This window comes from Patella vulgata, chromosome 6 (genome assembly GCF_932274485.2).
Source record: "Patella vulgata chromosome 6, xgPatVulg1.2, whole genome shotgun sequence".
NCBI classification, from domain to species: Eukaryota; Metazoa; Mollusca; class Gastropoda; family Patellidae; genus Patella; species Patella vulgata.
The window spans coordinates 48,413,774-48,430,926 of NC_065884.2; the positions used below are offsets into that span (position 1 = coordinate 48,413,774).

The 17,153-nt window shown below is 33.3% G+C and overlaps 2 protein-coding genes across 5 annotated transcripts in view; one reads left to right on the top strand and one right to left on the bottom strand.

Moving 5' to 3' along the window:
- Positions 1-8,229, top strand: part of LOC126823921 (uncharacterized) — a 65,854-nt gene extending 57,625 nt beyond the window's left edge. For all 4 annotated transcript variants that reach the window (XM_050552990.2, XM_050552989.2, XM_050552991.2 and 1 more), the window contains exons 21-24: positions 762-927; positions 1,377-1,512; positions 2,556-2,706; positions 5,411-8,229. In XM_050552990.2, coding sequence (XP_050408947.1) covers positions 762-927; positions 1,377-1,512; positions 2,556-2,706; positions 5,411-5,520 — 563 coding nt within the window. In that variant the 3' untranslated portion in view covers positions 5,521-8,229. The remainder of the gene's footprint in view (positions 1-761; positions 928-1,376; positions 1,513-2,555; positions 2,707-5,410) is intronic.
- A 1,639-nt stretch (positions 8,230-9,868) lies between these two features.
- Positions 9,869-16,398, bottom strand: LOC126824153 (nitric oxide synthase-interacting protein). The gene is made up of 10 exons (XM_050553328.1): positions 16,323-16,398; positions 14,777-14,947; positions 14,550-14,602; positions 13,894-14,005; positions 13,508-13,601; positions 12,894-13,015; positions 11,990-12,106; positions 11,134-11,204; positions 10,824-10,932; positions 9,869-10,559 (listed from the first exon to the last, which is right to left on the bottom strand). The coding sequence occupies exons 2-10, from the start codon at positions 14,897-14,899 to the stop codon at positions 10,488-10,490; spliced, it is 873 nt and encodes a 290-aa protein (XP_050409285.1). The 5' UTR covers positions 14,900-14,947; positions 16,323-16,398; the 3' UTR covers positions 9,869-10,487.
- Between the last annotated feature and the right edge of the window lie 755 nt (positions 16,399-17,153).

Here is a 17,153-nt window from a genome sequence, read left to right on the forward strand (position 1 = left end):
CTCCTTGTACCCAAATAGTCTAAATGTATGTAATACCAAGGTTGTGGACCCTCTAGAATTCAAAAGTTGGTTCCTTTCGATATTCGTGCATATCAGACGGCCCCTGATTGTACAAAAAATCGTGTTTTTTTAGCTTGTGTATTCTCTAGAGGTCACAATTTTTATCTGATTTAAAAACCATTTAAATATATCACCATTTCACCATGGGGAAGGTTGAATTCGAATTTCGGGAAAATCAAAATAAAACTGCCAACAAAATGGCCACTCTTTGAACACTAATTCTGTAAAAGTATGTAAAACGAAGGTGTGGACCGGACCCTCTAGAAGTCACCATTTTTATCCAATTTTGATTAAACTTAAAATACATCTTTATATCCCAAAGATCTCAGTCCCTGTCGATATTTGCGCATTTCAGACCATAACTTTCTAGATTATGGCCCCTGATTGTATGAAAAATTGCTTTTGTTTTTAGCTTGTTCTCTATCCATCTCTTGCAAAATGTGGGCGTATCTTGCCTGACAACCACTGGTTTTATCAACACAATACTTTGGTCATTTTGAGACATTTTACCTCCATTCCTGTTTTGCTTTAGTTAACCAATAATTTGGTTTGGTCATTCCTGTTTCTATCCTCCTGCCTTGAATGCTAGTAACAAGCAAGTCAAACCAGAGTTAATCTGAGTTCAGCAAAAACAGTTTTATAGCTGTTATTAGAATATTTGGCAATGAGTTGGCAATGTTTGAGTAAATTGTATATTTTAGATATACCAGTACGGACTAAAGACGATGATCTAAGAGATGAGTTAAAGTCACAAGTAGGTAATAGAGGTGATAAAGTAAGACAGACTAATTATGTTAATTATATTAATCCTGATTCATCAGCTAATCAAGTCATGGAATGGTTACATACAAAGGGATTTTCTTCAAAGTAAGTTCAGATAAATTACAACAATATAATTACAATAATAATCTTCTCGAGTTAATGTATGTACTTTTTATTTGAAGTTATTCATATTGAAGCTTTCATGCCAGATTTCTATCATTCTGATCAATGCCAAGATTCACTTATTTCTGTTGGTTGTGTTCCTTATGTAGAACATAACTCTTTAATCGCATATTTCAATGCACTTTTTGGAAATTTTCTTGTGGAGGCTCCCAGCACCCCCTTGCTGAAAAATCCTTGCACCACCACTGCTATGGGAGTTAATTATTGTAATAAGGCTAATAATTGTATTGTTCTGGAGTTATTATTATACTAAGCATGCATTGATCGCTGAGTTAAAATAAGGCTTACCAGGTACTTCTCCATAGAAAAATTCTTGTCTATTGAAGAATGATCAAATTAATATCATGTTTTATGCTTGGTTTTTTTTACAGTGCTATTGAAACATTTACTGGTTATACAGGAGAAGACATGTTTAATTTAAGAAATGATGAAATTAATAGATTAGTACACAGAGAGGATGCTCATCATCTAGAAAGTTTACTTCGTGTTCAGAGAAATATGTCTGGGGTAATTGAATTTATTTCCTTAATTTATGATAGGGTCATAGTGTGCATGTTGATAATAGGCATTTTGTCCGGCAGGTTTGGTCCTTTTTTTTCACGAATTTCGAACTCAACCATCATTAGGATATAACGTGATATATTCAAACGTTTTTTCTAAATTGGTTAAAAATTGTTAACCCTAGAGGTACTACAAGCTAAAAACGCGATTTTTCTTAAAATCAAGGGCCATAATTTAGGAAGTTACAATTTGATATGCACGTATATCGAAAGGAACCAAGATCTTTGGGTTATAAACATGTATGTCAAGTATCATCAAAATCGGATCAAAAGTGTGACCTCCAGTGAGTCCAAAACCTTAATATACCATATTTTTACACTATTTGCGTACAAGGGGTGGCCATTTTGTCCAGCAGTTTTGGTCTGATGTTCACCAATACCTGTGTATCGGTGATATATTCAAACGTTTTTTTAAATCGGGTCCACTAGCTAAAAACACAATTTTTCGTACAATCAGGGACCATAAATCAGGAAGTTACGATCTGATATGCGCAAATATCAAAAGGAACCAAAATCCTTGGGTTATAAACATGCATTTCAAGTTTCATCAAAATCAGATAAGAAAATTGTGACCTCTAGAGTGTCCACTAGCTAAAATCATGATACATGCCAATATCGAAAGGAACCGAAATCTTTTGGAGATAAAGTTTCGTCAAAATTTGATAAGAATTGTGACCTGTAGAATGTCCACAAACAAATTGAAAACGGACAGATGTCCAGACGGACAGGAGCGATGACAATGTACGTTTACTTGAAAATGTGCTGTGGGCGTACAAAAACTATATTCAAAATTCTGTAAATATTTACCGGTAATCTGAAAAATAACTATGTGAAATGTTTTGGAAATCAACAATCCTTAAATTTTGAAATTCATTAATTAGGATTCTTCCATATGCCCCAATAAATAATCCCACGAAATTTTTAAAAAATACATTCAAAACTTGTTTGTTTTAGTGTTTGATTTACATCCTTATAAATCGTTTGTTACAGTTCGGTGCAGCTAAAGGTGGAGCTGAGTTACAGGCTATATTACAAAAACGTAAACAAAAGGCTGATGTTGGAAGAAAATCATCTGGATTTGGTGAGGCACCAAGTTTTCGACCACAAACTCCTACCCATAGTGTTGATGGTAGATCGGAAAGTATGTATAATTTATTGCTTTCTGTATTTATATTGTGTTAAGAGCAATTGTAGTCATGTAGACTAACAATTAGAATAAATTATCATATGTTAATAACCAAGTAACCAAATTAGTGTTTTAAACCAATCAAGTATACTAAGCAGCAAAAGAAACGTCAGGTTGGTATGTTACTCTGAATAGACGCATTGCATAAAACTTGCCAAATGTTTTTATTGTATATTTGTGACCACATCTCTAACTTTACCTGAGCAATAAGGCTTCTTCCCAAACACAGAATTGAACCCAGTAAATGATCTCAAAAACACAATCTGACTTCTGAGATGGTAATGTGTTCTCCATGATTTTCATGTAACTCTTGCTGCACGTGCTGTTCACCAGGATCGGCCCTATAAAATGCACCCCCCACACCTGGTTGAATCATTCACACTACAACGTCAGCAGCATGTAACGAATCACGACAGCTCACACTGCCCAAGCCGTTGTCAATCACTTCCAGGTCAATGTTCGACCATCAAAGGGGGGTTGAATGGCCGAATGGTTAGCACGTGCGTGCTGTTTCATATGGCCTGTCATTCAGTCAATTGGCGTGGTTTCGAATCCCCGGTTGTACGTGACAAGGAGTAGGGTCACCTGTCCAACCTCGTGGGTTTTCTCCGGGTCCTCCGGTTTCCTTCCACTGCTGAAGACCCCTACGCGCAAGCGAATTATTGAAATAAAATTAAACTGTATGTTAGTCCCGAAATGAATTAGTTTGTGTCGAGTGGACTTTAAACCCCATTTCTCTCTCTCTCTCGAACCATCAACAGGCGTCGGCAACGCTTTCGAGCCACCGACACCATGGATGATTGCCCCCGAACTGGTAGACCAAGGGTTACCACAAGCGACAAGACCGCCATGTTGTGCGACAGCACGTGCAGAATCCCTTCACACAGGCATCTGAGACAGCACGTCAGACAGTGGAAACACACACAAGACCCATTAGTACCAATACAGTGAGCTGACATCTCACCAGAGAGAACATCCATTGCCGTAGACCTTACCGTTATTCTGACCAATGTGTCATGGAACGAGGAGGTCCAAGCATAATGGTTTGGGGTGGAATCGGCCTGAACCAGAGAGTGGGTCCTGTGGTGTTCCAAAATCTTGGTCCAGGGAGAGGAGGTGGCATCACAGCAGTGTGCTACATCGATCAAACTCTCAGACCCCACATCATACCACATTTCGCATGTCATCGAAACAACGTTTTCCAGCATGACAACGCCTGTGCCCACACCGCCAGAGTTACTCGGGACTTTCTACAGCAGAAGGGTGTCAACGTTATGCACTGGTCACCCCTTAGTCCGGACTTGAACCCGATTGAACATCTTTGGGATGAAATCCAGAGGATAGTCGTACCGAGACCAAACACAGCCGATGGATTGCGCCAGGCTTTTCTGAGAGTGTGGTTCCAGGTGCCAATGGCGTTCATCAATCGTCTGGTCCACTCCATGTAGACACTGCGCTGCTGTTATTGACACGCTGCTGTTATTGACACTCGCGGTGGACACACCAGTTACTGATGTATAGACTGTGTACAGACTCTAAACCTTCTCATAATGTCTTGGAATTGTGATGAATGTGTCAACATACTGTTCACAAGAAATTGCTTTGATCCATAGTCGTTTTCTAGAATGATTTGATTAAAGTGCCTCTCTGATTTTGCTGTTTAGTATATTATTCATAATTCAGTTTTTCATTAACTAGAAATAATGAATTCTTGAGAATGCTTTTGGTCCTGAATCTTCACATTGAAGACCTTAGATATACATGAATACGTGACTAAATTCACGCTTCTAATGTCGAAGAAAATATTCTATTTTGATGGCATATTCTCGAATTTATGATCATATTTTGAATGGGGTTTATGTTAATTGTTTTAGACGATAGCTCGTGCTAGAGTAGAATGTGATTATTTAGCAGATGGTGTCATTCCCTGTTGTGGTATAGCAATGTTTATTGCCCAAAAAATTTTCGGGATATCATATTCTTACCCTCTGTACATAAGTCGTCATGGAGTATAAGACGAATGCTAGACTTCTGCTGAAAAATGTAGCGACTTATGACCCGAAAATATGATAACTTTGGAGAAATTTGAAACAGTACAGATCGGCAGTAGTCGGCACGCTTTCATTCTATTGTATTACGAATTTTGTAGGAATATTACTGACATAAATTTGTATACCGTATGGGAATTAAATATGAAAAATAACTAGGTGCACCTATTTTTATATTACGAACGAATTTGAATATTTTGTTTACACATGATTTTTGTGTGTGGTCTAAAAACTGCCATCTTAAATAACGATAAGAGTTATGTCCCTTTATTTTCTGTAAAAATGTCCGACAAGAAAAATTTGGAAATCCCATCACTGATACATGGGCATGTATAGTCTATAAAATAACATATCTTGTTTTATTTTGCATTTATATTTCATTAAAATGCATCCATACTAAGGCATAGAAGTGCTTTTCATTTATGGTTGGTTTCAATTTGTTGGAAGTCACATCTGGTATAAATTATTTTGTTTATTCTAACAAATGGAGCAAGATCCAAAACAACTGGTACTATATTTTAGACAGTTGTTTAGGGGACAATATCATTTAGATTGAAGTAGAATGAAATGTCAAAATATAAAATTCAGTGAGTTTATTTCTATTTTTACAGCTACAGAAGATTTAGATTTTGAAAATACTGGGAAAACACTTAGAGATCTTCTTATACGACAAAGACTTAAAATAATGAAGAGTACATATAACCAGCCAGATGATGAATAGGTTGTGACGACTGTTGTCTTCTTAATATGAAAACATATTATTTCATGTTTTCTTGAAGATCATAAATTTTACTTTGCTATCTTTACCATGCACTTATGTTTAACACAATATTGTTCTAAATCAAATTCAAGCAGTAGTTTAAGCAATAATTTCATCCATTCAATATTTCATATTTTACAATTTATTATAATAAAATAACCGATAATCAAAATATTAAGTGCAATGGACAAATTTAGCAAAATGTCTCATTTATTGATTTTTGAATAATGATTTTCTTATTGCAAAGTGCTTTACAAATACAGATATAACACATATATGTGTTAAACAATATTATTATTATTAGACTTATTGCTAAGTGCTTTACAAATACAAATACAGATATAACATATGTTTTTAAATAGAACTATCTGTAAGCTTGATTTGAAGAAGTGAATGATACACTTTGACGGTGAATTTTCTGTAGATTGCTCTATGGACAATAATAGCTTACTGTCTGTACTGTGTAGCGAACGGAGCATTAAAATAATAATAAAATTATTTTTATAGTGCCTGTTCCATGCCGAGGTGTGCTATAAGCTCTTCTAATGTCACTCTGTAATTATCCTGGCAGCAGTGTATTGTATTTTCTGAATTCTGTTAATCTGGTATAGGTAGGCTATAAAGGACAGAGTTGCAGTTTTCGAGACGAGAGAGCACCATGTGTTGCACTGCTTGTTTGCTGACTTCAGTTGTCAAAAGATGGCAGATATTGGCTATACTCTTCAGGTGAAAATAGCAAACTCGACACAGTTGATCTATATGGTTCTCAAATGTTAATGAGGAATCAATTATCACTCCTAGATCCCGTCAGATTGTGCAAAAGTTATACTGGTGTCTCCAATTAAGATGCTAAACTGACAGATTGGCAGAGATTGACTATAACAAGAAAATGTTTCCTTTGTATAGAAAGGAGCTCTGTCAGAAAATCATGCTTTTAATATTGTGCTTCTTGAAAAGGAATTTGATATTGTATTGTGTATAATGTATTTTAATATTTATTACCAGCTCTGGTTAAATGAGACCTTTCTATCCCATACAGGACACAACACCTGTAAAAAAAGATTGTATGCTGTTTTTGGTTACAGAGGAGTCTTGTGCTTTTTATTTCCATAATTTCCAATTGTTGTTTTCATAAAATTATTGATGCGGTATGTGCTAGTTTTCCAAGATAAATAGGCCCTACTGTAAACCAATTTAGAATTCTTTGAATACAAAAGTAAAATATATTGACATCTCTATTTTGATTATCCCTCCATCCTATGTCCCATTATTCGGCACACAGAGAACTATCTACTCTACTACGGGAATAGATCTCTGCCCTTATTGGCCACCATATTCAACAATTAGTATACTGTTTTTTAATGCAGTCCTACTTTGGTTCACATCTTTTATACACAAAAAAACTAATTAAACCTTTTCAATTCTATTAAACGAAAGCCGAATATATTTTTATCAAAATTCTCGAAATATGCTTAATCTTTTCAACTAAAATCGTTGGTTTAGGTCTTAAAATGTCGATCAACAAGATAAGTGTCTGTTCTCAAGCGGAGTTAACTGTAGACAGACATCCTAAGGTTAGTATGATGTCCCATTTATGCGAGCCGGTCAATTTGAAGTATTTATTATAATATAGAATTAATAATTTTAAATATGCTGTGATAGTGGAAAAATATATTTCAAAATTTATATATATATGTATATTTTTAAGGTTAGTCGACCAAATTACAGATATTATTAATTTGCATATATGCAACTAATATTATAATGTATGGTTGTAAATTGTTGTCATCACTGCTGTTAGTTAAATTTTGTATTTCTCTGCTGATGTATTTAATTTCTATACTATATAATATAATAAATTAAAATAATAATTACAGTTATAAATTGCATAATTTTAATCATATCATTGTTATTTGCTTTTTATGTATTTTTTCTGTCTATAGCATCAGTTTTTCTTTGAATGCTGATCAGTCTATCTATAACTTTCTAACATCTGCCATAATTATTATTACTGTTATTTCTCTCTGTAATTCGGGGGTATGTCAATTTTTTGCCAGAATTTATCGATGAAAATTGTAAGCTAATTATACCTTAACCCCCAAAAAACTTTTTGGTATTATACCCAAAATTAAAAATTTGAGGGACAATATTGCAAACACCACTGCTGAATTAGTGCGAAACAGTTACACCATTATATGCTACTTGAATATTGTGTAAATATATGAAACATACATTTAAATATATAGTGGTTCTGTTTCAATTCATTTAGTGCTAAAGTAACTCTGTATAAATATATATATATAAAGGTAATAATATAACTGCATATTATTTGTGTAATTATTACTGGTATGTAATTTTAATTGTTTATTTTTTCCTGACATTCAAAACTCATATTTTTTGTATGACTATATTATCTTTGGATGATGATATTTCTCTCTCAATCTTTATTCTTTAAAATGTCAGTTAACTGAACTCCAAAAAATTCATATAGGTAGCTTTAAGATTTGGTTTTAATTTGTCATGATATTGCTATGTACCATAAATATTAACCTATTTTGATTGTTATCCAAATTGACATTTGTTATCACCAATTGATTTTATATACTTGTTAATTACCTTGTGTTATAATTATAATAATTAAAATAAAATTAAAATGATTTTTTAAAAATCCATTTTCTGTTCTCCATCATTTTTAAAAATCCCATTCAGACTAAAGTTCTGTACCTTGATACTGGGACAATATCGACACAAAATGTTTTTGAAATTTGCCATACGAAAATACACGAATCAACATTCTCTCTGAGTTCTTAATCTATTAGGAATCTGTCCTTTAAATTTTCACAAGATATAAGTTCAAACATTAATTGAAAGAAAACCCTACAAATTGAGATGAAACATTTTTACAGGGGTGATCACTAGGCTTTCTTTACTTTTTGGTGTGACTTCCACACACAAAATATACAACAGTGGGATTTGATTGCACTAGTCAAGTGGTAAGGAAAGGAAATTGAATTCTTGCATAGAATTTCCTAGGTTCGATTGCACTAGTCTAGTGGTAAGGAAAAGAAACTGAACTCTTGCATAGAATTTCCTAGGTTCGATTTCCTGATTTTGACCGGGATCTTAATTTTGCCAGCCCAGATTTGATTTACTTGTCAGTTCTGGCGTCTGTGAGGCTGACAGAGAAGATGTGCATAGTTGTTTGGATGGGACATAAAGTCATGGTCCACCTACATTATATTAAGACCAGAGTGACTGAAGAATTGAAATTGAAAGACAATAGACCAAAGAAATATTTCTTGGTGAATCATCTCAAATATCAAATGGCTAAATACTAATATTTTATCTCCCCAAATAGCTGATTCAACAATATATTTTGTTTTTGAACGTTTAAAAATTAACACATCTCAAATATCATGCATTCTCAAACAACATAAGACTACTGTATGAAAATCATTGATTTGCTATTGCTCTCCCATTTCCAAAAGATAAGCTAATAAACGATGCTTTCTTTCTGCTCCTCTAGAGTGGCCAATGACATTGACAACAAAAGATTTTAAAATTACTATTTGTTTGTGTTTCTGGTGGATTAAATGTTGAAATTATACAGGAACCATGGCCTTTAAATGTAAGACCATATACTACATATTCAGTTTAATGTAAATGCTTGTACCAGGGCCTTTAAATGTAATGACCATGTATTATATATTCAGTTCAATGTAAATGCTTGTTACACAGTAGAAACATCTTTAATGGTGTATTTCACAATAACAGATGACTCTAGTAAGCTAACCACAGCAGCTAAGTCATCCTGCAGTAACAACCCATTAAGTAATTATCAGACATCATTAGAATTTGTCTTGATTGTCTGTCTCATGACCTTTAACAAAGTGTCCAAATTTAAAGTCAATCGGATATGAACTTTAGCCTCTAGAGTGTCCACTAAAATTTCTCATCAGATCAAGGGCTATAACACTGACAGTAATTATCAGAAATCGTTGAAAAGCAAAAGGCTTCTTTGTCTCATAATCTTTAACACTGTGTATAAATTTTATAGTCAATCAGATATTAACTTTAGCCACTATAGTGTCAAAATTTTTCAAAGTGATCAAGGGCTACAACTCTGGCATTAATTACCGTGACCTTACACACTGCATAAATTAAAAATCAATCAGATATTAACTTTTGCCTCTACAGCGTCCACAAGATTTTTCGAAGTGATCAAGGACAATAACTCGGGCAGTAATTCCGGCCGGCAGAAATAAATGACCACATTTCAATGTGGACATATAAAAATGTTCTGTTAACCAAATTTTTAATACAGTTTATTTCAATAAAATATTTACAGATTATTTACAAAATAAAATGAGTGATATTGTGTTTATATACAGATATATGTAAATCAAATTATCTTTCCACTGACTATGCCTAAAGTTAAATACAAAATACATGTCTGTAAAATGTCATATTATCTGGTGACAGGTCACATTTCCTAAACTGGTCTAAACCTACTTTTGTCTTTTTCTCTGAAGTTTCTTAGAAAACACTTGTCTGCAACATCACCCAAGTTGGAAGCGGACATAAGATGCCATGAACGAACAAGGCCACCTTTAAAGCACTTAATTCATGCTGACATTACTGTACTTGTTGTTAATAAGGAATCCATCCAACAAACAATACTCTGTTCCTTTCAAAGTACAATAAATAAAGATACATTATCAATCATTGGATCACGCTGAAAGATTTTGTTACCATATGTACACATGTCCAATTCGCAGTAGATGTTTGAATTATCCAGCTATTTGCTCTAATTTCTATTCTTATTCTAAAAGAATATCTTTGATAAACTATAAAGTGATATATCTCGTATAATAGATTAAAGCAAGTGCCATTAACAACTAATCGTTCATGAATCATGTTCCTAAATATTAACACTGAAGTGCTGCTCCATTTAGTTTAGCTTCAAGTCCCACACCAGATCCAGAAAAACCTGATGATCCCTGCAAAAATACACAAATGCTTCATTTTAATACCACAGACAGGAACAGTTTGAATTGTTTGTAAAGGAAAATCAGAGTCATGGGTGCCTGAAGCTGTTTATTAATATATGCACCAGTCTACACTTCATCATAATATTCCGAGTCAGTATCAAGTTTAAAACTAAGCAAACTGTATTTACTAAATGGTTTCAAATTGAGAAATTCATATTTTTAAAATTATGATAGAGAAAATGTAAATAGTAATAAAACCATTCCAATACTTACCCTCTGTAAATAAATAATGTCTTTTTCTTTCATTTTGGTTCCATTGATAGGATCTAACATATCTTTCTTAATTAACTTTTCAACACATTCCACAGTGACAACACTGCCTCTGAAAATTTAAGTGTGAATATTGTGGTAAATGGATTTACTTTTCTATACAGACATTTTTTGGAATGGATGGAAAAACTAAATTTAATCATAAATCAGTCATTCCTCAACTTTGGTCATTTAGATAGTAATTTAATATGACAGTTCTACCACGCCCATTAACAAATTCTTAAAATAATGTAATGATGATAAATATACTTACGAGGTTCTAAGAACTGCGCAAGGCACAGAGTTCCCAAGAACATCATTTGTTACAGCACATACATATCTTGCCTAGAAAATATAAATAACGCTAGGTAAACATAAAGTTTGCTGCAATTAAAAGAAATTGACATCTGTTTATATATTTTAAGTGCTCACATTAATTTGAGCTACACCCTTAATTAGAAAATGTACTAGGGATATCCTTAATACTAAAAGATGTTTCAATGGATTTCAATACTGTGTCTGCAAGCTTATAAATGTTGATGGTTTTTAGTAATTCTATCAATTTTCTTTGCCACAAACAACAGTAAATTGTATTTCTACCATTTCTAGTTTAAAGCTCTTTGGACGAAATTTTCAAAAGTTGATTTTATTGTCATCTGTCTATTATGAGAATTTAAAATACAGATGTGACGTCACCCTTTGATGTTGGCGTACCATTATTTCAAATAATCCTACGGGCAACTTGCCAATAGTACTTTATTCATACCAGTGAGATATTGGACTAGTGTGACGTAAAAGCTCGTGCGGAGTGTCAGTATTTTAAGATGTTTAATGGTCTCGAGCTTCCGACATTGCGTAATATATTGTAAAAACATTCGGGCCTACGGCCCTCATGTTGTTACAATATATTACTTAATGTCACGCTCTCGACCATTAAACAATACATAAATATAGGTGTACCCACGCCGTTATTGTGCCTATAAATCAAAAATATTAAAACAGGAATAGATGTTGGGTGTCATTAAATCTGATCTGGATCACACGGACACATTAGGAAAAAATGTCCAAGCTAATGATCTTTTCAATATTTGTAATATATCCATAAAAACAATGATTATTATTATTATTACCGTTTTGGCAATTAGTGATGTTTTTGAATCGCCATCTTTAATTGGAGTGAAATATACATCTATTAAATCCTTCAATTTGATTGGTTTCCCACTCATTGGACATCGTACCTTCTCATCCTATGCAAAGAAAACATAGATATTTATTATATTATAGATACAAAAAGTAACTTTCTCTTGTAAAAATATCCCAAAATTAAAACAGATAGATCATAGGGAAAAGGATTATACTGTCCACATTATATTTAAAGTCCCCAAGTGTGATTTGAGGATAAAGTAACTCTTGCAAACTACAATATTGTAATATCTTCTTTGATTGGCATTTAGTAATTGAACATTATTAACACAAGGTACAATTTTATGGATACACAATTACTGAGTTTAATAATAAGCGATGTTTCGACGAGGATACTCTCGTCTAAAGTATCCTCGTCGAAACGTCGCTTAGTATTAAACTCAGTAATTGTGTATCAGTATCCTCGTCTAAAGTATCCTCGTCGAAACGTCGCTTAGTATTAAACTCAGTAATTGTGTATCCATAAAATTGTACCTTGTGTTAATATTGTAATACTTGAGTATTTATAACAATCTGCAGAACTGAAATTCAATTTTGTAACAAGCCCACTGTCGTCTTTGTTTAGTGATTGATGGGCGGGTTTTAATGCAATTGAATCCCAGCCAGGAGGTTAACGTGTTATCTTGACTCATACTTTATGTCGACTCATTTATATTTTGTGCCCATTTATATAAATATTCCCAAATTCTCACTGGGACATTACAGTACACACATAGAGAGAGAGGGGAGGCTCTTTGGAATAGAGCCCTATACCTATAACATTTAAAGCAAATTTTGACTTTTAAATTATCAACTAGATATCACCAGATCAGAAATTAATTTTAAACTTACAGGTTTTTTAATTTTAGTTGGTTCTGCTGAAGGAGTTAAATTAGGAATCCAAAAACTAGGTAATTGTTTATCTTTACCATTTTTCATGTTACTTAGACTAGTTCCAGCATCATCTTTTACATCTATATAATAAAACTAAGAAATTTACAAGTTTGGCTAACAGTGATGGAAACTAGGTAATTGTTTATCTTTACCATTTTTCTGGTTACTTAGACTAGTTCCAGTCTAACAGTGATGTGTAAAATTTGGGTATACTCAATGTAGTGATACATTGTTTTGATTTGTTGGTGTACAACAAAAGTGGAAGTTTGAAAATATACTAGAATTAAATCCTTATACTGCATTTAGTAACTGAACATATGATATAAAACACAAATTTATATGGAAAACAATCACTGGGTTTATTTTACACTACGTTTCAACAAGTTCCTCTTGTCGTTATTTGATAACGACAAGAGGAACTTGTTGAAACGTATTGTGAAATAAACCCAGTGATTGTTTTCCATATAAATTTGTGTTATATTATATATCCTACTAGAATTATACACATTATGAAATTTAATTCTAAATTTATTCATTAATCGACATGGATCTATTTAATAAAAATAATTTACTTATTTTGTCAGCACCAATAGGATTAACTTCCCCATTAATAAATTTCTGTTTCTTTTTTTCTTCCTCTTCTGTAACTAAGCCTTGTTCTGCTTTCTAAAAATAAACCAGTTATATTCAGTGTATACAAAATACAGCTAAATATCAGTTAGCCAGGAGTATAGACATTTTTTCTGGTAATCACATAATGCATTCTTGGCTATCATACAATTTTAATACTTACTGACACTCAAATCAAAATTCAATTAAAGGATATGCACATTTAATTCAAGTTTATTCCAAACTAGAGAAGTGAGTCTTAAGTTTTAACTAGAGAAACCATTCATGTCAATGATGTCATACAGAATCCAAAATATACAAATTCATCATTTAAAAAGCACAACTATACCTCAAACTTAACTTTCTGTTTTTCAAAGGCTTTCAATTGTCGAGCGATTTCTCTCTTCTTGTGAATAATATACTCTAAAATAGCTTCTTTATCGTACAAGTATCCATCAGCCCTAAAACAAATTTAAATTTAAAATATTAATTAGTGGTATTACTCATTGAACAATACATCACAAGTTAGTGATCACATTGAATACTGATTTTACTGTTTGAACATTATAATTCATTATTCAAATGCTATCCGAACTATTTCAAATGATTAATTTCTGTACCCTTTTTGCATTTCCAGATATCTAGATAAGCTTACTGTAAACCTTTTATCCGTCTGTTTATTTTTGGACATTGATTGATTTCATTGAATTAGTAAATGTTTCATACATATAAAAAAAAAAGGATCAAATTCCATAAATTTTAATTGACATCAAATAACGAATAAATAGTAACAAAAATATTTCGAATAGGCTTGTAAAAATAATGGACATCAAATATTTGTGTGAGCACTTCCACAACCACAAGTATCAAAGTATCATATATATATATAATTTAGAAACATTAGAAAATGAAGTCTTCTTTTCTACAATGGAAATCAATTCCGTCTACTGACATTGGTCAATCTAAGACAGACGTTGTTGTTGTAAGCAATTACCCCCAACTTACGTGACAACAGGATTTTTACAGGGTTGTAATGTTAAACAGCAACAATCGAACTCCTGAAAAATTTTAAAAATATTTATTCATATCTTGATGCAATTAATTTTATCTCCACCATTAAAACATACATACTCTGGATATGTAGATCCATTATTCATAATATCTTTTGAAAAAAAAATCGAGAATCTACCCTACCATATACAATACAATCTCTTTGAAATTCCTTACATTACCTTGACAGAATCTTTACCAAATCTAACTTCTTTACTACCATAGCCTGAAGCTGATGTATCTTTCTTTCTTTCATTGTATGTGTAAACAGTTCCAGCAGTACAATTTCTAGCATGCCTAGTCATTCTGAATGTCTAGGATAAAAAATTAATGTTATTCTAATATTTAACAGGCTGAAATAAAAAGAAACAAAAATGTATAATCATCTCAATGATTATCATAACATTTAAATGGAATAAAAGGCAAATTAAATTATCGATTTACTTCAAAATCCAATAAAAACCTTTGAGAGCAAAGTGTCTGACTCTTTCCGAAAAATTGCGAATTCTCCTCTGTGTTCAAATGCTAAGTACCATCTCAATTACATGAAATCGTTAAAAATTACAAAATAAGAGCGCAGGTGTGATGCTGCAACTTCAGTCTCGATACTGGGCCTGTCGAGTCGATCATGGTTTTAAGGGTGTTGTGTACAGTGTTTGCAATGACAGCCGTAGAGCCGATATGTCCCCTGGCTTGAGGTTTGATTTTTCACATTGGCCTGTACAATAGGGGACCAAAAGTACGGCTGGTATATCTGAGTGCATCATCTGGCATGATATTGGCTTTTTGGCAACCAGATTGTTGTGCAAAACGTAAAACCTAGTTTCTGCGTTTTGGCAAAGTGATTTTGGGTTGCCATAAATATATTAAATAGACGCCAAATTGACGCTCAAGGCCATATATTTGTTAAAATTTTCCTTGCCATGAGGGTGAGCGAAGACCCCTGACATAAGACGCACAATTGTCAACACATATCATTACAGTTTGTATTAAATAAGTAATTCTATCACAAATAGTGAAGACTGGGCCACTAAAATAGTTACCGAACAATTTCTCTTTGTGGTAATGCGTTCTACATTTTCAAAGCGATGTTTCTTATAATGTGAAAGTCGCCATGACACCGGCCAGTTAAAATAAGTTCGGTAGTCAAGATATTTCGCATAGTAGTTGGGTTTCATATCATATAATTATGCGGTAAGGCTTCACCTTTATTTCAATAGGAATTGATTTATTATATATGTTAAGCTTTATGCAGTACAGTTTTGGGTCAGTTTATATGTAAATTAAGGGAGCTATAGGCCAGTGAGTAACCTTTTTGTAGTCATTTGACTAAAAAAAACTTGCGCAAAGAAACTCCGTAGGACGAGCCACTACTGTGGCTGGAGTAGAGCGGAAGACATCAGTAGTGGAACCATTTCTAGAAGACTCCCTCTCCGACCCACCGGTAACAGTGAACGCCGACGGCCCGTCCATAATCCACATTCCATGGCATTACCGAATACTGAATTTTATTATATATTTATATCATCAATATATGTCATGACAATATCGGCGAAATGCGAATAGATCTAATAAAATAAAAATATTTGGCCTAATAATAATATATTTTGAATCAGATAGATCTACTTTTATTAAAATAATGTATATATGTATATATCGTGAGTGATGACGACTCGGGCAAGAAAGTTCTGTCAATTTCTAAATGAAAAACATAGAGATAAAATTTACCAAAATTATAAGAAGTATTTACGGCCATTACAACAAAAGCGCTACCTAGATTCAAGTTCAGTAACTCTAACGTATCGTTTCCTGATTATCCAGAGCAATGTAGAGATTGTATTTAACCATGGACCGACCTTACATAAAAGAGAGAGAAATGGGGTTTAACGTCCACTCGACACAAACTAGGTCATTTCGGGACTAACACATGGTTCATTTTATTCAATAATTCGCTTGCGCGTAGGGGTCTTTAGCAGTGGGAGGAAAACCCACGAGGTTGGACAGACGACCCTACTCCTTGTCACGTACAACCGGGAAATCGAAACCCCGCCAGTTGACTCAATGACAGACCGTATGATGTACAGCGCGCGCGTGCTAATTCGGCCACCCCCCCCCCCACCCCGACCTTACATAAAGCCAATTTAAAGGTCCATGATTTAACGTGCTAGTTAAAGGAGGTAAACCTCTAACTGAGTATCAGCATGGACCTTATAATATCAGTAAGTCAATATAATACATAATATTCGAAATTAAAAACACGAATTGGAATTTGATTTTGGTCCATTTCATTCTAAATTGATGTTGTTATTGTAGGCCTACTGTGAAAATATGGGTTCGAGTAATTATACCGATATAATGGTTTCAAGCGCCATTTACAATGAAAAACGCAAAACATATCCCAGAAGACAACACTAATTCACAAATGACAATATAATAATGATAAAAATAAAACCCTAGTTAAATTTAGACTGTTCGCATACTGTTGGACTGTAAATGATCAGACATTATAACAATTTTTTAAAATTGCCAGGCAACGAAACATGCGCTCACAACAGCAAA

Coding starts and splice junctions, on each gene's coding strand:
- LOC126824153 (XM_050553328.1), bottom strand. CDS start 14,899: ATGACTAGGCATGCTAGAAATTGTACTGCTGGAACTGTTTACACATAC. Junction 14,006..14,549: donor TGTAAAAATCCTGTTGTCAC/GTAAGTTGGGGG, acceptor AATTTGTTTTAG/GGCTGATGGATACTTGTACG. Junction 11,205..11,989: donor CATCACTAATTGCCAAAACG/GTAATAATAATA, acceptor TATATTTTCTAG/GCAAGATATGTATGTGCTGT.